Source organism: Balaenoptera acutorostrata, chromosome 8, assembly GCF_949987535.1.
Source record: "Balaenoptera acutorostrata chromosome 8, mBalAcu1.1, whole genome shotgun sequence".
NCBI lineage: Eukaryota > Metazoa > Chordata > Mammalia > Artiodactyla > Balaenopteridae > Balaenoptera > Balaenoptera acutorostrata.
The window spans coordinates 42,863,409-42,886,995 of record NC_080071.1 but is presented as its reverse complement, the minus strand read 5'-3'; the positions used below and the strand labels follow the sequence as shown (position 1 = coordinate 42,886,995).

The following is a 23,587-nucleotide window of genomic DNA, read 5'->3' as shown; positions in this document are numbered from 1 at the left end:
CACACTCCTTTTCCTTCAACACATGCACACAAGCATACACACTAGTTTCATTTTATTTATTTTTTTAATCCCCAAAGGATTCACAGAGCAGTCTGTGTGCAGCTGCCGTGTTTTCCACTGGTTAAATTGGCAGTTACCTACTGTGTGGAGTTGCTAGGAGAAGGTGAATAAGCATGATTACAGCATCATCGTTGTACATATTTTTCAATAACAACCTGTGGAGCTCTGTGGTCTGTCTTCTGTATGGCTCTTATGTTATTTTCTCATTGTTGTCATTAGTATTTGTTGAATTTATTGTTAGAGCCTGGTATATTTTTAACTCTTGGTTCCAGATCAATTAGGAGACAAAAACCTTGGCATTTAAAACAGCCACTTTTTTCTCAGGGCGGTGCTGCTGGTACTGGTTCCTACCATCTGTTTTCTTATTACATCCTGCCCTCCTTCCATTGGTAGAGAGGAATTCAGCTTCTTCTGGTGTGCTAAAGTCATTCACGTTTCTCTTGTGCATAATAGATCTCAGAAACTGTAGGAATTCTGATGTGCTTCAGGGCACAGAACAGTAACAAATGAGCTGCTTTGGGGGAGAGCTGGAGCGCTCAGTCGGTCAGTAGTACAGTAGAAGGCTCACATGTGTCGATTGTTTCTGTGAGGTCAGAGGATCTGTTTATACTGCCGTCTGCTTGAAGGGAGGTGATGTGGTGAGCAGTGGATATGCCTGTCAAAGTCAATAGCAATTCTGGCAGAAGCTGCCGTCCGCTCTGTAAATCTGCAATGTTTTGATAGATAAGAGATGCTACTGTATAACTGTTTTAAGATTTGTAATGGACTGAGGAATGCTTGTTCTAGCTGCTGAAACTGACTAACTATATTGCCCTAGGAGTATCATCATGGGGTCTACTGCTACAGAAACTGAAGAATTGGAAAACACCACTTTTAAGTATCTCATAGGAGAACAGACTGAAAAAATGTGGCAACGCCTGAAAGGAATGTGAGTAAGCCCTTTGCTTGGTCTGTGTTTTTATCCACCTCTCTGACCAAAAAAAATTTTGACTATTAACATGATGAATTGTTGGTACTTTCTGACTTTGTGGATTAGTGTTTCCTTTAGAAAGATTTTCTTTAAAAAAAAAAAAAGTGTATGTCTTAGCTAACAACTTGCTTGAAGGATGTATAGTTTTTTTGCACAGGTATGTTTTATGTAAAGTAAGGTAACTCCCTGAGAATTCACTTCACTATTCGACTACATGGCTTCTTTTAGACATTCTGTATGTGTTACTTAGATATGTGGTTTAGATATGCAGAAAAGTAATTAGAAAAGCTGCTTGTCTGGGTACTTGCAGAAATAAAATTTCTCTCAGGTGAAAAGACAGATTACTACTAATACTTATTTCTTTGTGATTAGATTTTGAATAAAAAAGACAGGATTAATATGACAATAAATAACTATACTCCATTGTGCTTATTCATTATGTCTTAATAAAATTTTTTTTAAGAAAAAAATGTTTATGTGGTAAAATTACTAGCAGCATACCAAACTTGCTTGAGAGTTTTGGCTTAAATTAACCAATTCACTTCTGAGAGTACAGAATAGCTCATGGTGTAAACTAGACTTTAGTAAGATGGGTCAAGAAGTGTGCTTATGTCAAGCATGAAATGTAAGTACCTGAGTCAAACTTTAACTGCAGTACTGTTTGCCTTGCTGTTTAAACAGCATCTAGGTTTTTTTCTGTGTATGTAACTAATTCCTGTTTAGTGTTCCAGCACACTATGTTTACATGCTTTATTTTAATTATGTCATAATTTTAAAATCAGATTTAATTTTTTAAAAATATGAAATATGAATATTTACAGGCCATTGCAATTGCTTAGTATATTTGCAGACTTCAAATGAAAATATGTTTGCTTTTCTATAGTAATAGCTAAAGGAATCCTATACCATGAGAAATACAGGTTTTCTAGGATTTGTATTTCTAATGTTGTGTACACATGTTGTTGTATAAAATGCAACATTTGAGTAAATTTAATGTTGCTGTTTATCAAAATCTATGATTTTTTTAAAAGAAAAATGATATCAAACTTTGTTATGTAAAAATTCCTTCACTTTCTTCCATTTGAATGTATTCAATGATGTTTATATAATTAATGTTCTCTGTATATTTTCTTACACTTAAAGTAATACATGGCATTACAGTGCACTGGTTTAAGAGCACACTAATAATGAAAACAACGTTTACCAGAGAATAACTTTTAAAAAGGAAGCCATCTTTACATCATTTGAATGAATTAGAGAAATATGTTTACAAGATTCATTGAAGATTTAGAAATCACAGTTTTTTGGTTCTCTAGGGAAACAAATAATCCTATAAAAGCAAATAACAGCTTACAAAATTAATCAGCATAGATGAAAATTAAACATTGGCAGTCATCAGCTGATTTGTATCCTAACCTAATGAGTGGATGAACATCTGTACTGGAAAAATTATATTTCATATTACAACCTATTTTAGATTTTCTTCCCTTTAGCAGGACAGGATGGTTTTGGTTTGTTTGTTTTGTTCAGTTTGTCTTTGTTCTATTTTTCTGCAGTTATTTGAATGTATGAAGATGTATGGTAGTGAGTGTATGCATATGTCTTTAAAAAATTTGAAAAGTGAATTTGTGTTTACCTAACATTTCACGGCAGTTATCCAACTTTCACACTATCAGTTGATCTCAAAGATCAACTGTCATATTTTTTCAGGAGAGGGTGATAGAGTCATTCAGCAGTAGAGCTTCATGACGATATTCAACATGGATGTAGGATATAATTATATATGTACCTATATAAATTTTGAGTTGTGTCTATATAGCACCACTGAATGACCATGTAGAGACACTGAATGACCAAATTACTGATAACTAGGTTTTTTAAAATAATTATTGTTAAACTGATGGAAATGACTGAATGCTTTTGCATTAAGGCAAGAAAGAATTTTCATTTTCATACTACTATTTTAACTTGTACTTGAAGACATTTCCAGTATTCTAGGTTCAGAATTGTCAAAACAAGAAGCTCTAAATCTAAAATCTGCATGACTAATGACAACCAAATTGTTTAATTATGGTCTTTTGTGTAGTCTAAATTCAAAGCAATGATATGAGGGACTCCCTATTCCATTGCTGAGATTGTCTTGCCTATTTAAAATGTTATATTGACTCAAACAGAATTTTAGCTTATCAAAATGTCTAGTGCTAGAATTCCACTTTTAAGTAATGGCAATTAAAATCATGTTACTCATGAAAGCTATCAAATAATTTCCCAATAATTTTCTTAGTTTGGCAAAAAAGACTCAATGAAGGCCTTTAGATACTTGTTTAGAAAGTGATTTTTTGATCTTTAACTGCAAACTTTACAAATGCATTTATTTATTTCAACAGGATATAGAAATAAGTACATTTTTGAGGTTAAATAAAAGAGACAAAGGTTAAAGTAAAGTAAGATTTATTCCAGTATACCTTAAAAATGGAAAACATGAACCACTACAGGTAGATATTTACAGAAAATATTTTATAGGCACTTTCTTTTTTTTTCTTTTTTTTTTTTTAAAGCATATTAATTAGCATTTTTAAAAAAATTTTTTTTATTTTTATTTATTTAAACACTATTTTATTTATTTATGGCTGTGTTGGGTCCTCGTTTCTGTGCGAGGGCTTTCTCCAGTTGTGGCAAGCGGGGGCCACTCTTCATCGCGGCGCGCGGGGCCTCTCATGATCGCGGCCTCTCCAGACGCGCAGGCTCAGCAATTGTGGCTCACGGGCCCAGCCGCTCTGCGGCACGTGGGATCCTCCCAGACCAGGGCTCGAACCCGTGTCCCCCGCATTGGCAGGCAGACTCCCAACCACTGCGCCACCAGGGAAGCCCTAGGCACTTTCATATAACATATTTTAGAACACTTTTTTTTCAGTCCATAGAAGTAATTTTTATATTTTGTAGCACATGTGAAAATGTTGGTAAACTAATTAAAATATCAATTCTTCTCTATCATTTTGTTGATTTCTTTCATTGAACTCCTTTTAAATCTCCTTCATATAATATTTAATCGAGACAGCATATTCAGTAATGTGCTAAGAAATCTCTTATTCATTTGTGGGAACAAAGGTAAAACAGTTTTCTCTTCCCATTTCTGATGTAGACTTGTATGCTTTGTTCTATTAATTTTATAGTTACGACTCTTTTCTTTAGCTTTCTTCAATCCATCTTCGACCACTAATTTGTCACTCAGTATGACAATTCAGATTCTACACAATGACTCACCATCTCTGATGGTAGAAATGTTAGCAAATGACTATGGCATCATGTCCTTCATAAACTACATTTTAAAAGAATCATATACTTGTCCATAAGTTACCAACCGTTTAGGATTCGGAAAACAGTTCCTGTTTCTTTTGCTATCTTGAAACCTGTTGAAATTTCTGGTTCAGAAGTTTCCTGTGACTCTGGGACCTGTACTACTTCCTACATACTGAGAACATTTTTCTAACACTGGTCTTTGCAAAGATTGTTAAGTTTATTGATTTCCATGAAGAAAGTTGATTTGAAGATTTTATATTTGTTTTCATTTATACATAGTAGTTTTTTTCAATTTAAAAAGAATCTTTTTTTGTGTCATGATACTGGTTTTTGGTCTTTAAGTGTAAAAAGGGCTCTTCCACTGTGGATTTTTTAAAAAATCAAATATGTTTTAAAACATTGGTACTTCTCTTTCCCATCAGTGCTACTGTTCTAAGAATTTGATCTAAGAGGTTACAGCATTTCCAGAAAACTGTGATCAAGTTAAAATTTCAGTGAAAACCACAAAGTGTTAGAGTAAAACTAAATCAGAGTGTTATCCTACTCAGTTTTTCAACAGAAAAGAGGAAAGTTTGAACTGCTCAAAGCCATAAACTATTGACAAAAAAGTGAGACTCACCACTCCATAGTACTTACTGCCAATACCTTCAGTTTTTATAGATGTAAGACTGTGAGAATTTCGCTGTTAGAACCTAACTTAATATATGATAATTGATTTTATATGTAGAGACACACACCTCTTTATCTGTCCTAATCCATACAAATATACAGATTTTAAGATCGCGAATTGTGAATGCAACAATGGAAAGACTTAAACTTCTTTTCTCATTTTTTTCTCTTTGATTGGTGATACACATGATCTCAGTAGTAGAAGAATAAAATGTAGAGGAGCAGAAAGTAAAGGAGAAAGCAGAAACTGTATAATAACCCTATAACTAATTTCAATTAGCTGTTATTTTAGAGGGCAGTGTGTTGTACGGTTCTCTGATGAAGTAGCCCAAAACTTTATCACCAGGAAGATGTAGCAGAAATACATATTTAGAATAAAAATTGGCAGAAGGTAAAATGACAGGTGTTATTAACACCATATTACCAAACTAGAATTATACTTTAGGATGGAGCAACATTATAGATTAGAAGCAAATAAACCTGATCCTTTTACTCTCCTGCTTCAAACCTTTAAAGGCTTCTAGTGCCCTCCCTTCAAAGTTCAGCATCCATATGTATAAAATAGATAACTAATAAGAACCTGCTGTATAAAAAAATAAATAAAATTCAAGAAAAACCCCACAAAGTTCAGCATCCTTCCCAGGTCTCACCATACCTGTTCAACTTTTGGAGCCTGCCCTCATGCCTCTTCCTCTGTGGCCCCCTCCCACCCAAACCCAGCGTTGCACAGAAGAAATGCTGCTTACTTCCCATCTGCCTTTGCTCATCTTTTTCTCTCTTCCAGAGGGAACCACTCCTTTCTCCTCTCTCAGTCAGAGTTGCTCTTGCTTCCCATGAGGCTTTTAGAGATGTGTGGGGATGTTTCTGGTTGTTTCAGTGCCTGAGAGTGTTTCTGTATTCAGTGGGCAGCAAGGTCCAGGCATGATAACTGTCCTCCAGAGCTTAGGACATTCTCTTATCAGGAAGAATTGTCCTACTCAAAATTTTAATTGAGAGCCTATTAAGAAATGCTCAAAGATCTCTTCTTAAATTTCACTTGCAAAAGAAATCCTTCCTGACCTTCCATACTAGATTAGTTTCCTATATTTGGCTCATTAAGTAACCTGGGCTTCCCTTTTCATAACAAAATCTACCTTCCCCACAAGCTACTGAGAAAAAGAGCTATGTTCACTATGATTGCTTGTGGATCTCCAGCCCGTAGCATAATAACTGGCATATTGGACATAATGCAGTAAATACTGTTAAATCAATCCATCAATGAATAAAATTCTGAATCTTATAGTGGGTCTAACTACAAAATTAGAAGATCAGTCAGGCTGTCAATATAGGGCTTAAAGCCAGGTTGGAGGAGTGGCGATAGATTCATAGCTGGAATAGGGATAAAGAAGATGGAAGGAAATAATGTTTGCTTATAGTCTACTAGTTGTCAGAACTTTCCAGATATAACATATCTGTATTCTCATTTACTCTTTTCAATGATTTCAAGAGGTAAGTATCCTAAGTTAGTTAAACATCCAGTGTCTGATGGAACTTGGATTTAAACACAGATCAGCCTAGTTCTAAACCTCTTATTCATCTTGCTCCCAATGCAAAAAAAAAACACAAAAGAAGACATTCTCACAATGATTACCTAGAAAGATCACCAGAAAAGGATCTTGAGTGGTGCTTCTTAAAACTTAGTCCATGAGCCTTATGGTAGGCAGACTAATTGACCCCAAGAGATGTCCATGTCCTAATCCCCAGAACCTGTGAAAATGTAACCTTATATGTCAAAGGGGAATTAAGGAGGCAGATGGAGTTAAGGTTGCTAACCAGCTGACCTTAAAATATGGAGATTTGTCTAGATTATCCAGATGGGCCCATGTAATCACAAGCGTTCTTAAAAATGGAAGAAGGAGGCAGAAGGAGGTCATAGTGCCATGATGTGAGAAGGACTCAACTTGTCTTTGCCAACAACAAAGGTGGAGGAAACAGGCTATAAGCCAAGGAATGTGGGAACCTCTAGAAGCTTGAAAAGGAAAGAAAACAGAATCTCTCTCTAGAGCCTCTAAAAAGAATGTATCCCTACCAACACCTTGATTTTAGCTCAGTGAAACTTGCATCAAATTTCTGACCCATGGAACTGAAGATAATACATTTGCGTTGTTTCAAGCTACTCAGTTTGTGGTACATTTGTTGCAGTAGCAATAAGAAACTAATACATTTCTCCTGTAACAGAATAGTAGAGTATTTAACCAACATGACCACTCCTATCCTCTCCCAACACACACATACACTCTCACTCACACCCACATACACACACACAGACACAGACATGATGCCTAGAGGTGGGGCCCAGCCTAGGTCCCTCTATGGCACACTGGAGTTAGATACGCATTATCCTTAGCCATTAAATAACTCACTGTCCTCCATCTAACACTGGATACATGCCCAGAACCCCAGTTTTCTTACCAAGCTCTGATATTGAAAATATGTAGTGGATTCATTTCAAATGTCAAAGAATGTTTATGCTATCTTTCTTGGAAATTGCTGATAAATCTCAGTCTCTGTTCTCATATGGATGTGTATGTGACTCTTTTGATGGATTAATAAGGCAAATCAGTTTAAAAAAATCAGTTTTTTAGTCATAAAACTGATTTGAAGAAAAACATCTCAAGAAGCCTGTATTGGTATACAGATATAATATTAATATAAATCTCAGTTCTTGCATAACATTATGTTATGCTTTCTAGAATGGACATTGTTGAGATGAAATACCTTAGAGATGAAGAAATTGAACTCAGAAACAGTCAGATATTTTCTAATACCATCTATCATTTAACTGAGTGACTGTGGAAAAGTTATTAGCATTTCTGTGAAATCCAATTATTTCATTCGTTATTCATTCAATCATACTTACTGATTGTGTAGTATGTCAGGTACTATTTTAGGCACAGGAACTTACATTCTAGAGGAAACAAATGACCAAAAAGTAAATTATAAAAAGTAAGTTAAAATGGAGTAAGAAGTGACCTGAAAAAAATGTACTAGGTCATGTGATCAAGAGTCACTTGGAGAAGGTATTTTGGCTAGTCAGGGATGACTTCTCTCAGGAGCTGAGACACACAAAAATTGATACCTATCTCATTAGATCTTGGGATGAGAGAGAGGTTAAGGAATGTCACATAATCTTTGCCCAAATTCAGAATTAAGTGAAGGACAGATATAAGAGTCCAGTAGATGGAGATAAAATGTCAGCTTTATCGAAAGACTAAATTTGTAATGGAGAGTAAGGTTTTTGGTTTGCAGCTAAATAAGCCAAAACATCTCTGAATTCAACTTACTCCCCAAAACTGTAGACTTCCCCAAACAGGGACAAAGTCTCTTTTCCTAAATTTACCTCATAACCTCTGGTAGATGAGGTATGCTTTCTACAAGTAGAATATCCCTTCCACGCCCCTTGAAAAGGACAGCTTACATCCCAAAGTCTAATTCCTTCTCCACAATTCACCAACCAAATGTTGCTTCTCCTCCTCTGTGAAAGAATGTGAGAAGTGGCAAAGAGAGGCCTGGAAGGCTTTTCCAATGGAAGGTCCTTCCACTTAGAAGGAAGCATTAGGATTTGGGAATCTGGATGTTGCCAGAGTCAAGATAGTGAAAATTAAATAAAATAATGTATATAAGAAATATAACTGAGTACCTGGCACACAGTAAGCTCTTAAAACATTGTAATTATTAATATTCCCATAATCTTGTCCATTCTTATGTGTATTCCAACTCTACTGTTTAACAGCTATATGGTAACTTGATTCATTTTTCAATGTCTTGGTTTCTTAACTGAAAATGGGAATAATATCCTTACCAATCTCATAGGTGTTGGGAATATTAAATGAATTAATGCTTATAAACTGCTAAGAACAGTGTCTAGAATTCAAGCAATGCTAGCAGTATCATTATTATTACTGATAATACATGCAGAGCAGAATTCTTTTTTTTTTTTCAGGTAATTTTCTTAGAATCAGTAGACAGAGCAGGATTGTCAAGATGAGAAAAAAAGGCTTTCTTTTAGCTTGGTGGAAGTGGTCTCACCAAAATCCCCAGGTTTCTATTTACCAGAACAGTTATACTCAAGGATTTACCTTTCCCTGAGGCAAGAGTGTGTTATGTGGGAAGAGAGAGCTGAGGAAGAGAAGTGGGCTGGCCTTGAGAGTTTCACTGATAGAAGAATTGCCTTGATGGATTCAGTGGCTTTTGTTCAGCGTCTTGTAGTGGTCTTAGAATGGATTTTAGGTCTCTGTAATCATGTATGACCTAGGGCTAATCTAATTTCCTGAGTCACTCGGGCTTGAAAATCATTTGTTAGGTTTTTTCTTATCCCTGTCTAGGTCGGGTTCATAAGAGAGTTGATTTCCAAGTAATTATTGTCATGTGCCATGGTCATTCCTTTTGTCAATTCATTATAGAAAATACCAAATCACCATTATGTTATTAGATTTTGTCCTTTATTCTAACATATTTCAGTCAGTTAATCAAACGTAAATATTTGAGCAAGTCTGATTCCCATCTGAAAGGACTATGCTGTAATCCATTTGGATATGAAAGAAACTGTTCATTAGCATCATTAAACAGATGATAGTGTTAAGGGCTTATGAGAATCCTAGTATTTCACATACCTGATCTGAACAAGTATTGGGCACGAATAACTATTTATTGTTAAGAAAAGACATAAAAATTATAACAGGTTATTAGAGGCATATAAATGAAACATTTTGACTCTTTTGGTTCCTCCTTTAAGCTACAATTTCTTGAGGTTGTTTAAAGAGATTATATTCTATTTAATACCTTATAAAATATTTAAAAACAAATTTTTATTAAATAGGCCCAGAAAATCCTCAAAGCAAATAATTTCTGGTAGGTAAAATTTTGATATTTGTAGCTATTCAAGTAAGTTTATAAAGAGTCATGAAAGAGTAGTAAAATCTCTTAAGCAACAGTGTCTACAGGGCGGCAAAACAGAGGTCAACCTGAATTAAACTCTGCATAATCATGGAGCATCAAAGGATTCTTGGAATTTTGTACATGAATCAGGTCCTTGATAACTTAGAAGAAAATCACAATAGACTTCTTATCAGCAAAGCAACAGTATGATGACTCTGGTCCACTTAAATCTGGACTTTCTAAGACTTGGTTAAAAATAAACAGCATTTGGAGCAAGCTAAGAAAAAACTGAATGACTTGGGCATCAATCATGTTTTTGATTAGCTTAAGCTATTTAAAATCACCTTATAATTGCATAGTAGTAATCACACTTTTTAATTCTTTTATGCCTTATTCTTTCTAAAATATTTTTCTTTTGATGTGTATGGTTCAGCATAATTATCCTGTTTTTCTGATGAGAAAACTGAGCCCCAAAGACATTAAATATCTTGACTAATGTTCCCCTATTAGTAGGGGGAGAGCCAGATTCCTAGGCCCATACCTATTCCTTTGAACACTGACTTAGATAATTCTATTTAACAGTCGAGACTCACTATAAAACCTGACATTTCAGGAGTTAAAAACTGCTCTCTTATTTTGATGTTTCCACAATCCTGCCATCTGTTTGCCTAATTCTGCGTACTCAAAGATGAATACTAAGGGGAGTTATCTCTTGGCATATGCTTTAGATGTCAGAAACTCCCTAGTTTTATTTCTCTCCTTTTCTAGGGCATGCATTACCATTACCCCTTTAATTAATTTATTTAAACAATGATTCTAGCTAGAATTTGCAAAGGAATTTGACTTTTCCTAAACTCTCTTGCCCCTTTAGAGTTTGGACACTTACAAAATTATTCTAATTTATTTGGCCTTTAGTATGCCAAACAACAGAGAAAAATAACGCTGCACAGTAGAAATGTCTGGATGTCTGTCCCTGAAGATTTTTATTTACCAATGAGAATAAAGCCAGGAGTTTTAATGATTAAAACAAGGTATATTATTCTTGCTGTGCTTTCTCTTCTTTTCATGTTATAACAAATTTTAAGCATATGATAAGGTTCTTTTTTAAAGTGAGCATTTCTCCTTTTGTTTATTTTTAGAAAAATCATCCAAATGGAGTTTATTCTACTTTATTGCCAGCAGAGAATATAAACTCCTTAAAGGCATGCAGTATTTTCCTCATCATTTCTTAGTCTGTATTTGGAAATGGTTACTAGATGGCTTAAGGAGCTCTTTTGAACTCTAAGAACTCTCAAAATCTTCAGTACCTCCTACTGGTCCCAATGTGAAAAAGTGTCTTTATATGTGTGACCCTCTTGATATTTCATCCCCTAGCAAATCTCTGCTTTAATATCTCAAGTTTTCCAAGGAGCCCTCTATTTTCCAGAAATTCTTTTATGCTGTTGTTTACTGTTACAATATGGTCCAATTTGTTCATGACTTCCTGCATCCACTCTTGTATAATCCCTCCCATACTGACTCTGAGCTTGGCCAGAATGTTGGCTAACTTGCTTTGGCCAATGGGATGTTAGCAAATGTGACACAAGCAAAGGCTTGCGAAGGGCTTATGTATTGGGGTTTACTCTCTCCTGCGGCTCTTTGGAACCCCCATACCAGTACTGAAAGAAGCCTGGTTAAGCCTACTGGAGGATGAGAATGTGGAGCAGATATAAACCATTCCAGCTGAGGCCCCTCTAGACCAACCAGACCATCAGCCACCAGACATGTGAGTGAGGTCATCCTGGATTATCCAGCTTCCTCAAAATCATGACAAAATAGTAAATGTTTATTGTTTTCAGCTACTGAGTTGCAAGATGGTTTGTTACACACAAAAAAATGCCAACTGTTATAAGCTCTTAGCCTCTAAATTTTTCATATAGTTCTTCTCTGGCTTCCACAGTTTTTTCCCATTAACACTCTTCTTCTCTCCCTCATCGTCTCCTATCATTTATTTCTTTTACCCAATCAAAAATTAGGAAATATTTCAAAGATTATAAAAATAAAAACTGAGGTCCCTATTTTCAGAAAGTCAGTCCGATGAAATTCTCTTCCACATTATTTCCACAAGTAACAATATCAATGGTACATACCCACTTACAGTATTTCTTGCAAAACATGATCACTCAGTAGCCTGTATATTGAAGTTGTGTCGCTCTTAGGTTTCTTTAAACAAATATAATTTTCCACCAAATAGAAGAGAAACATAGAATAAGGCAGGGAAACTGCACAGTTTCATAAGAGAAGATGGTTCGTATCCTGTTACCCTGGCAACAGGCACTGGGAAGGCCAGGGCTCCCCACACATCCTGTTGCCCTGACAACAGGTCAGGCAGGGCATGGGAAGGCCCAGTTTCCACTCTTCTAGGCCTTTTCTTTTCAACCACAAAGAAAAAGGAGAAAGGGATTTTGCATCTTGTCCCTCCCCACCTACATATTTCTTCTATTATCTGTATCACTCCAGTATAATATTATCTTTCAAGATGTAGGAGAGGGTAAGAAAATAGTGATCTCAATTTTTACATTCATAAGCTCTGAAACATTTGCTGATTTTTGATTGGGTCAAAGGAGTAAATGATAGGAAAAAAAGAAGAGGGAGGAAATCAAAGTAGTAGAGAGAATAAATTGTGGAAACCAGATCAGTAGTATACAAATAATGTAGCAGTAAAGGCTTTAAATTCTATAAAACAGAAGTCTTCAACTTCTGTAAACCAGATTCATTTTTTTTTTGTAAACCAGATTCTTATTGGTGAAGAGAAAAGTGGCAAAATCTTCTCTCAAAAAACAGGAAAAGGGGTTTGTGGAGAAAAGATTTTGCATTTAAATTCAGTGAAAAAAGAACCGTAGGCTGGTGAAGAGGAAGTATCTTTGGGAGACTATAACCAAGTTAAAATTGAATTTCTAGAAGACCAGGTGGGAAAGTTGGAGCCTAATCAGAATATCACTAGAATCCATGAAAAAACACTCAAGACTGTATGAGACTAGATAAGGTGACCCTTCTAGGTACTCTAATTGCACTTCCTGTATTATTATTATTATTATTGTCCATTTAATTTTCTGCCTTCTAGGTAACCTTCTTACTTCCTTAGAGGTAACAAGAGGAGAGAGGTAGCATCCATTTGCCATTTGTTTAGTATTGTATCCTCAGTGCCTAGAATAGTACACTGCATAAAGTAAGAACTTAAAACTGTCTCACTATAAAGCCAGTAATTAGGCAATGTGTAACAACTTTACATTTGAGTGGTACAGCTAGTAAAGCTATATAATTCAGCAGCAACATTAATTCAGGTTGGGAGGTCAAGAAGGTTTTATGGACCAGTAGAGATTATTGGGGATGTGACTATATGACAGACAAAACAAAAAACAAAAGATAAGCCTTGTAATATGGAACTTAGAATCTCAGAGGATGGTTGTGAGGGATAAAATAATGCAGTCAAAGTGCCCAAACCCTGTGTCTGGCACAAAATAAGTATCTGCAATTGTAAATTAGTTTTGTGGCACAACTATGAGTAAGACAGTGTGTTTGTTTTTGCCCATTCCTCTGCCAAATATAGACTGAGATAAAAGTTGACCCTAATAACTGTCTGATGGGTAGAGGCAGAGGAGATTCAACATTGAGTGAGCTTCCTACTCCAAAATTCTAATTTCTTAAGTTCTATACCAATCGTATCCTAGGAAAACTCAAATTTCTGTTTCGTTATGTAGTTGAATAGTTGGGATTATGTTGAGAACATCGTTCAGTGATTAGTGAGTATTCTGTGTTCACATGACCTTGTGGCCCAGAACTCTTGGTGAGTGAAGATCGCTGTGTATCCTGTGAGAGTTAGTTGCCTGCTGAAGCTTCCAAAATGTAATGAGTCAGACAAATGGAGATAAGCTGACCAAACTTGTAGGAGATCAGGTTAAATACTTTATATTAGCTTCTGGGCTGCAGGTACTTGTCTGCTACTGAGTTGAAGAAGACTAACTAATCCTTTCTTTGTACAGTTCCTCAAAGAGAAACTTTGCAAGGTAGTCTTGAAATGTCACAATGTGACTGAGCAATTTTAACAGTTTTTGAGGTTTATTTTTACCAGACATTCAAGTCCGAGGTGTGTGACATGGCTTGAACTAAAGTCATAATTTTCAAGCTGTCATTTAATATTTGTGTTCTCTGACTTCATCCTTCATGTGAATCATATTTCAATGCAGGATAAATATTTGCAAAAACTGTATCAAAATGTGTATCAAAAGATGTCTCTAAGAGCAAACCTGTCTACCATAAATGGAGTAATGAATTAAGGAGAGATCACGTATACTTCATGACTGAGAATATTCCAAAATGAAATTCACAACCAAACTATTAACATACAGTTTAAAGGATTAAACTATACCTGGCATTAGTCCCCAAATGACTTTATTATATATACTTTCCCTCTGTTTTACACAAGGCATTATAACAAATTTTTTGATTCATTACCAAAATTGTTTTAGTTTTCTAAATAAAAAATGATCAAATACAATGCTAAAAATTATTTTGTTTACCATTATTCTGATATTTCTTTGATTTATGTCTATAATAAATTAGCATAACATCCATGTTCTGTTGTTAGACAAGTTGGTTGATCCACTGATAGCTATAGCACATGGAGAATAAGAAATAACATGGAATCACTTTAGAGCATTTTGGAATTGGAAACATGTTGCCAAGTAATCTTAGTTCCCTAGAAAGAGGAAATGTTTAAGTTCAGAAATAAGGAATTAAGAAAATCCTCTCCCTGATAAACTCAAATTGTTTTGTTAAGTGTATGTCTTATGGGTATAAAAGTAAACACTAATTTACACAGTGTGAGTCAAACTACGGTAACCTTAGTCATTGATTAGAACTATATTAAGAATGGGAGTCATTAAGAAATAAAGTTGTAGCTTAAATTCGTCAGGACTGTACTGACACTTGTAAAAATATTGAGGTGCTTTGGAAAGTAAGACTAGCATTATTTCATTAACCCAATTCAGCTGACTTGTTAATACAATTTAATTTATTTATTCATTCAATGACTATTCATCATGGTGCACACAGAGAGTTCCAGCATCATTCTAGGCACCAGGGATACAATGATAAACAATACAGTCATGACCTCTATCTTCATGGAATTACATTTTGATAGTGAGGATGGATGATAGACAAGCAAACAAAAAATATACAATATAATTTGAACAAAAGCAAATAGAATAAGATGGCAATGTGTCTGGGAGGTTCAGATGTGGCTATTTAGAAGAGCGGTCAGGGAAGGGCTTCCATGACAGTGACTCATGAAGAGGGACCTTAATGAAGTGAGGAGTTAGCTATGCCAAGACCTGAAGTAATGGCATCCCAGACAGAGGGAACCAAGGGCACAACCCCCAAGGCAGGATGCATGTGGCGTGTTTGAGGAAAAATAACAAGACCAGGAGGCCCGGATCACAGCAGGTGAGGGAAAGAGTGAAAGAATTGTGTGTGGAGAGAAAGGCAGAAGCCAGATCATCTAAGACCCAACAGGTCATGATAAGAAATTAGGATTTTATTCTGAGCCTGGTAGAGAGCTCTTGGAGCTTTGAAGAAGTGAAGTGGAGTGTTAAGACTTAGGTTTTAAGAGGAATTCTCTGGTCATTTTGTGGAAACTAACACTGAGGAGGGGGAAGGCAGGGAAGAACAAGATTGGAAATAGGAGGATATGTTAAGAGGTTATGGCAGTTGTCCAGTTGGAGAATTGGTAGCTTTGGTGACACTGGTACTTATGGAATTGGTAAGAAGTATTCAGATTTAGGACATATTTAAAATTCAAACTGGTAAGACTCATGATGAATTGGATGTGTGAGTGTAAGGTTTGAAAAGAATGAGATATAACTCCTTATTTTGTGCATGTGTGTATGTGTGATCCTGAACAACTGGGTCTATGGTCCCTTGTCTGAAATCCGTGGGCCCAAATGTGACCTGAATTCATAACTTTTCAGATTTTAAAAATGTAGTAAGGTGCCTATTCCAAAAATTACTAAATATTCCCAGTGGGATCTAGGGTACCTCCCAATGAATATTTCTGCAACAAAACATGTAAATATTCACTTAATAAAGACAAAAATGGTCTGTATTCAGTTCAGGTTTTGGTGCCAAATGAGTTCAGGTCAGATCAGATTTTACTGCCAAATGAAAATGTCTGGTTTTTAGAGCCTTAGGATTTTCATAGCTGTGGATAAGGGATTATTAACCTGTTCCATTTCCTGAAATGGGGAAGTTGGTGGTGAAAACAAAAAGCTCTTTGGATCCATGAATTTTGAGATGCCTATTAGGCACTCAAGTGGTCTTACAAATAAACAGCTGGACAAATGAGAAGTCAAGGCTGAAAATATAAATTTGGGAGTCATCAATATATGGATATATTTAAAGGCGCTAAATGAGATCTTCTGGGGAGTTAAAATTGGTATAAATGAGAAGAGAATCAAGGGTTGAGCCCTCAGCCACCCCAGTATTTAAAGTTTGGGAGAGAAGACAGTAAAGGAGACTGAGGAGTAGCCATTACGCCATGGCATCTTGGAAGCCAAGGGAAGTCTATTTTTTAAGAAAGTCAGTGTCAAATGTCAAATGTTGCTGAGAGGTCATGTAACATGAATTGTGCCTTGACTATTGGTTTTTACATTGTAGAGATCTTTGGCAATCTTGGCAAAACACTTTCAGTGAAGTGGTGGGACAAAATCCTAACAGGACTGGGTAGAAGAGAAGACGAGGTGGAGAAGTGGGGGCAGCATGAACAGTTAACTCTTTAAAGAATTTTCTATAAAGGCGATCATAGAGGTAGGGTGATAGCTAGAGGGGGGGTTAAGGGTAAAGGAGTTTATGAAATGTAGAAGATATTATTAGAGGATTATGTTGGGAATGATGATAGAAATGATTTTGTAGAGAGTGAGAAAGCAATGGAGAGAGAGAGATCTCCAGCCCCTTGAGTAGGTGAGAGGTAAGGATTGCTTAAGTGCAGAGATTGGATCTAGGAGCAAGCGTGGCTCATCCATGGCAACAGGAGGGAAGGCAATGTTTGGGAACATTTGCAAGTAGGTAGGTGTAAACATGGTGATGGTCCTCTCTGCTTACTTTATTTCCTCAGTGAAATGAAATAAGAGGCTATTTGCAGAGCCTGAGAAGGGGAGAGAGGGAGTGGAGATCTGAGGAGAACATATGAAACAATCACCTCAGAAAGTAGCATGACTAAGGTGGAATTGACAGGCAGTGCTGAGCATCCACTTCAACGGTATATCTAAAGTGAGATCACTCTGCATCCCTGTGTCCTTTTTTCCCCCGCTACATTCAGTTTAGCTGCTTCCATGCAGGGTCAGAGCAGATGCAGAACTGGGTTTACAGAGTTCTTATTTTGTCAGAAAATGTAAATGCAATGGATGAAGAAGGGGAAGCTGGTGTTGAGGGCCTCTTCAAGGTTAAAGGTAAGGGGAGAGATGAGGGCATGGGGAGAATGCTGGCCAGTGAGAAAGTGGATAAGGTCAGTAGATTGGATGTAGAGAAAGGGATAATGAATTTCTGGAATGAGATTCTAGGATCAGTGAACTTTTTCTCTTCTCAAAGACACAAAATGATATAATAAACACATATTATGTGTAGACAAGCCTATACAAGAAATACAATTTATGAAATGAATCTATGGTAGGTAATTTTATTTTCCCCCTTTTTACAGAAGTCTGCTGTGAGTTCCTTTACATTTTGTTACTAGGCTTTCTCTTCAAAACAGAAGAGGCTGTTAGGAGTGTGGCCATTCCTGCAAAGAAAACAAAGCTGGCAGATCTAATTTTAGGTTGCTTTTCCTTGACAACAGCCTTTTAAATATTGCTTATACAACAGTAAAAATTGGCTCCACAAATTAATGAGACTGCATTTGGTCAAAGAAGTTCAATTCACTTTTACACTTGAACTTTTCACAGTGTCATGAGAACACATAATAGTGCTTTCTCTTTAGCTTGCTTCAGTGACTGAAGTTTTACTGTTTATGGTGTTCTTGGTGGTGGATGACAAATTTCAATATATGTGTCAGTAAAACAGGCCAAGCATGCAATGAAGGACTGCTGTGAAATATGGTTTTAACCACAAGAATATGGAGATTGTTTCACTACATAAGGGTTGTTGTTCCTCTTTACATTAATGGTAGCTTAGGTGGCCTAAATAATTCAGACTAAGTTCCCCCTTGAGAGTCAAATCATGTTGTGAGTCTGTACATGCTAAGTGAGCAACTACTTGTCTCTTTCTTTGATGATTTTACCAAGAGTGAAGCTTGCTTGGTTTAAATTTTACAATAAAACCATCACACACACATACACACATATTCACACAAAATAATGATATTTAATTATGTACTTTGGTAAAAATGCAACTTCCATTCAGTAACTATACATAATATTGTGCTGACCAGGTGTAAAGTGAATTAAAAGTCATTGTTTCTTTTGATTTTTATTTATTTATTTATTTGTTTATTTATTTATGGCCCCGCCGCATGGCTTGTGGGATCTTAGTTTCCCAACCAGAGATCGAACCTGGCCCCAGCATTGAAAGCACCGAGTCCTAACCACCGGACTGCCAGGGAATTCCCTTTTGATTTTTATTGCGATGTCATTATATATAGAATTTGGTGGGTCATGGTATTAAAGATTTATAAGACTTCAGTATAAAGGTCACTTGTGGATAGATTTTATGTTCACTTTTCCCAGGAAATTTAAACTTCTGGTTTTGTGAAATGAACTAATTTGGGGATACTCATATGTGAGTATTTGAAAATTATTCTTCTGAAGTGGTTGCTGTATTTTCTATTTGGCATTTCAGGGTTGATCTTGTTTGAAGTTTGGTGCCAGGTTGCTTACCCTAAAGTAATTCTTATAATTCTTGCATCCCTGGTGGGATGTCCCCATAGGTAATGCTGTGCATTTTATGGTTGGAAAATTGACTTTCCTTCTCAGCTCATAGAGGTCTTCCCTCCTGATTTTCCTCCTTTTGAGGACTGGCCTGAATATGATCTGAGACTACATGACTCCTGGTTATTCTGCCATCAAAGCTGTACTTGAATGTCTAAAATTGCCAGTCATATGCTTTGACTGGGTCTTCAGAGAAATATAAATTTGGCTTCCTTGGTACTTACCCTGTACATTGTATAACACTTCTACTTTCAAAAATTAATTCTCATTTTTATTAAAGTAATAAAGTAATACCATAAGACAGTGAAAACAGAAGTTTTCTTCCCTACCCCTTGATACTACCCGGTCTGCTTCCTGAGACATCAAGTTTTATCTTTTAATTCTTTCTTCCTATAAATCATCCATGTTTTAAAATAATAATTTTATATAGTTGTTTCTGGATTTATCTATTTTGAGCATTACCTACCGACTTCATATAGCAGTGGATGAAAATTTAGCACTCTTAGACCAAGTTTTAACCACTCCCCACTTGACTTACTCTCCCATCATTCTCCTACTGTGGTTCTATTACCATTCCAGTGAATCAATATTTGGTGTTCATAGTTTATGATTGAATTGTCTTTACTTCTGAGCCAAGAAATGAGATATGAATATATTTCCTGTAGACTACAACCCTTTGTTTTTTCTTGGAATTAATAATTATTTCATCTTAGTTGTTAGTTTGTTGGCCTCGATTACTGCATAACTATCACTAATTCTTTCCAATTCATAAAAAGAGGTTATAAGACACTCTTCAATATATTTCCTACATTTCCAAGCACATCACGTGCTTTTTCTGTCCCACTCTTTTTCTTGAAGACATTGTTCTTTGAGCCTTTGTCCCCAGCTCCTTCTGGGGCTTTCCATGCCCAAGGCACAGTTATCCCCTGGGACTTCTCTTTGCCTTCATTCTGGGAAATCCCTTCAACACCCTCATGAGTTGTGTCTTTTTTTCCTGGCTCCCATTCTTTCTTGGTTTACTCTCCTTTAGGGGATGAGCTTCTCTAATAGCTTCCTGCAATAAGACACTTGAGAAATACATGCTTTTAATGTACATTCATATATGAAAATATATTTTTCTATTTTGATACAGCTTAATTGGGTCTGAAATAATAAGTTAAAATAATTTTTTTCTCAGAATTTGGAAAGTATGGCTTCATGGTATCTTAACTTTTATTGCTGCTACCAGGAAGTTTGATGTCATTTAGCCCTGATCTTTTTATGTGATATTCTCCCCAACCCCCATGAGCCAGGAATTTCTCCATATTCCTTTTTCTTCAGAAATTTCATGATAACATGTAAGATTTTTATAATGGGAAATTGGTTGGTCCTTTCAGTCTAGAAATGCATGCCCTTCAGTTTGGGGAAAATTTCTCCATTTTTTGGTTTGATAATTTTCTTCTTTCCATTTCCTTCATTTAATCTTTCAGGGATTCATATGTTTCTCCTTCTGTATTAAGCCTCAAATTTTCTATTTTCTCTCCTCTTGTCCATTTTTACCCTTTTATTTTTATTTATTTTTTGTTTATTGAGGTAACTGACTTATAACAAGTCTCATGTGACATTATATTTCAACTTCTGTTTACATTACAGCGTGCTCACCACCATATAGTTATTTTGACTATATAGTCATTTTTACCCTTTTTAAAAAACTAAAAAATTTGGTGCTTATCTTTCAACACCTCCAGCACTTTCCAAGACCTGATCTCATTCTTATTTTGATTGATTTCTATTTGTAGCATTCCATTCTTTTTTTTACACATTTAATAACACTTTTTATGGCTCTGAAATTCATTTTTGTTGATTAACATTTTCCTTCCTCTACTTGAATAGATTCTACTGAGTTGCTGTTTTCTGTGTGTTTTTTTCAGTTTGTCTTTCATGTTAAAGACTCTCCTTAAAGGTATGGTGATTCTTGGCTGTCTGCTCACTTGTAAAAGAGAGATACTGAAAAGCTGATTGATGCTTAGTGTGAATGGATAGGGTTTGTTGATGTGTGGGCTTCATAATGGGGTGGGAAGTACTCAGCTACTTAGTTAGGTGATTACAAAATGCCATTATCCACAGGTCTTTTCTTTGGATCTCCTTATTTTCTGTACTGGAAGATAATCTAACCACCAATCTAGGATGTTAAAACCTTGTTGTCCCCATTCTAGAACTGAGTGAGGAAAAGAGTTGGTGTCATACAATTCATTATGTAGTTTTTACTTAGTTTCCTTTTTTGCAGTATAGCAGCTCACCTCTCTCATCTCTGTGACTTAATTTCACCAGAAGATAAACATCTAACTAGATAAACATCAGATTAGATAAGCATCTAATCTTCCATAGTGATGTGGGAGCAGTAGTTGCCACATACTGAGGAGGAAAATGAAAGTCTATCTTTTCTATATATAGGCTTTCAAACAAAACCCTAATTCTCTGACTTCTGCAAGTTGGTGCCTTCAATTCCTGCATCTTTTCAGGGTTGTTAGGGTGAAACATTTGTTTCTAACTGCTGTTCTTTGCTAAGATTTCTGCTCCTCCATCCACTTTCCAAATTTCTATTAAAAAAAAAAATGAGTTGATTCGCTTGTATCTTGTTCATTTTTTTCCCATTTACTTTGTCATTCTGGGAGATTTACAACATTTTTATGTCTTTTTGTCGTGTTAGTGGAGTTTAAGAGTAAGCAATGATAAATGCATGTTCAATTAGCATGTTTAAAAAGAGATGTACTCAAGTTTCTCAATACTTTGAAAATTAATTCAGATTTTCTTTTTCACTTTAATTCTCTTGAAAACCTGTGAGGTAAGGCCATGTACTAACTCCTTTTATCATATAAGGAGACAAAAAGAGGTGATCTTCTTAAAGTAGTAATTATGTTACAAAGCGTTCAGTGTAGGAAACAGTATTTGCTGGTATTTGAAACAGAAGGGGATCCAATACAGGAATTAGAGGTTTACAAAATCATAGGAATGTTTGCAGGAGCTGGAAGTCAGGGGCCACCACAGGACTGGCAAATTGAAAGCTTATCACCTTAACTGTGATTCACAGAAAGGAAGCTACTTCAGCTGGGCTGCGGTAACTAGTGCTACCACCCCACTGCCTCTAGACACCTTTGGAGCCAGTGGCTGGTTATGGAAGATGGAATCCAGCCAATAGCACTGTCTCATGGTCTTGTTTGTCAGCCAAAAACAGTAGGAGAAAGATGGCTTTTCCTAACCTTGCCTTCCAAATGCTTTGAGATCACTTTTAATTGGTACTACCTAATGCATGTCTAGAACCTTAGCTAAAATGGCCTGAGAATGTAAATTTTAGCTTTAAAATCTCTCCAAATAAAATGAGTCAGTGTACTGTATCTACTACAGTAATACAGCTGGTTTGCTACAGAGCTACAACTGGGTCCCAGTTTTTGTGACTGCCAGCATTTTTCTTTCTATTGCTTCCTTCCATTAAAAAAAAAAAAAAACACAATGGAAAAGAATATAATAAAATATAAATATTTAATTATAAAAGAATAAAAATCACATTAAATTTGTTTCCCAAATGAAATGAGTAAACATACAGTAAGTGTAATTGGCATGTTTTTATTTTCAGACTTTTGAACCCAGCAGTATTTGGTAATATTGAAATGCAAGATAATATTTTGATTTTCATTGCATAGAACACATGGACCTATATTACATGCTGCACATTATACTAGGCCACTTGAGGGATATAGAAATAAAAGGCTTAGTCTTTCCTCTAACTGAGTAGATAAAACTAACTTGTATCAGTTGGTAGTACATGATAAAATATGGAAGATAAATATTTTCTTTGTGGGTGAGAAAAAGACTCGCATATCTGTTGTATGTTGGGAACTATATTTTTTTATCTCATTAAATCTTCATACAAACCGTGTAAGTTAAAATTGCCATTCATTTTAGAGAGCAGTAAATTGCCACTCAAGAAGGTTAGAGAATTCACCAAATTATGCTGACATTGGACTATGGAGAAAGATTTAAATATTATACTCTTTTTTTTATGTCAGGCTCCCTCTTGAGGAGATTTGAGTTGAACCTGGATGAAATAATTGGATATGGATGGAGAGAGGGGTAGGTCATAATTGAGTCAAATCCCATAAGAGGCCATAATTGAGGAAGGTGGGTTGCATGGTGACTGTGGCAACTCAGAGGATACTTGTTGCCTCTTGAGTCAGCAGCCTCTTAGCTCAGCTTCTTTTTATTTGTTGTATCACCACACAGTGGTCAGTTCTGATTTTCAGAGAAAAGTCAAAATCCATACTTTTAATGTATAGTCTTATTATTTTTAAATGCTAGGAAATAAATCAAAGCTTTGAGAATAACTGATTGGGTCAACACTGTCAAGACCAAGTAACACCCAGGGTAGGTAACAGAAGGTTAAAATGGAATCTTTCCATTTAGCTTTGGCTGAGGCACTGAAGGCCAAGGACAATGCAAAAGGTGCCAACCAAATTCATGTACTACATGCTGGGCCACCCATACAGGAAAACTAAGTAAGTGAAAAATAGAATCTTTGGCATTAGAGACAGCCCTCCTCCGGTCTGTATTGATGGGATATTGAAAGAGAGGATTTTAGGACTTACTTGGAAGGAGAGCTGTCCGTGTGCTGATATCCTCATCACCTCCAAGAAAAAATCCAAGAGTGAGAGACTGTGGATGGGGCTACCTTTGTCAG

At 35.9% G+C, this 23,587-nt stretch overlaps 1 protein-coding gene across 4 annotated transcripts in view; it reads left to right on the top strand.

The window, feature by feature from the left end:
- The first annotated feature begins 517 nt into the window (after positions 1 to 517).
- The window catches only part of PDE1A (phosphodiesterase 1A), a 362,506-nt gene continuing 339,436 nt past the window's right edge, over positions 518 to 23,587 (top strand). For all 4 annotated transcript variants that reach the window (XM_057551615.1, XM_007190377.2, XM_057551616.1 and 1 more), the window contains exons 1-2: positions 518 to 603; positions 878 to 988. In XM_057551615.1, coding sequence (XP_057407598.1) covers positions 888 to 988 — 101 coding nt within the window. In that variant the 5' untranslated portion in view covers positions 518 to 603; positions 878 to 887. The remainder of the gene's footprint in view (positions 604 to 877; positions 989 to 23,587) is intronic.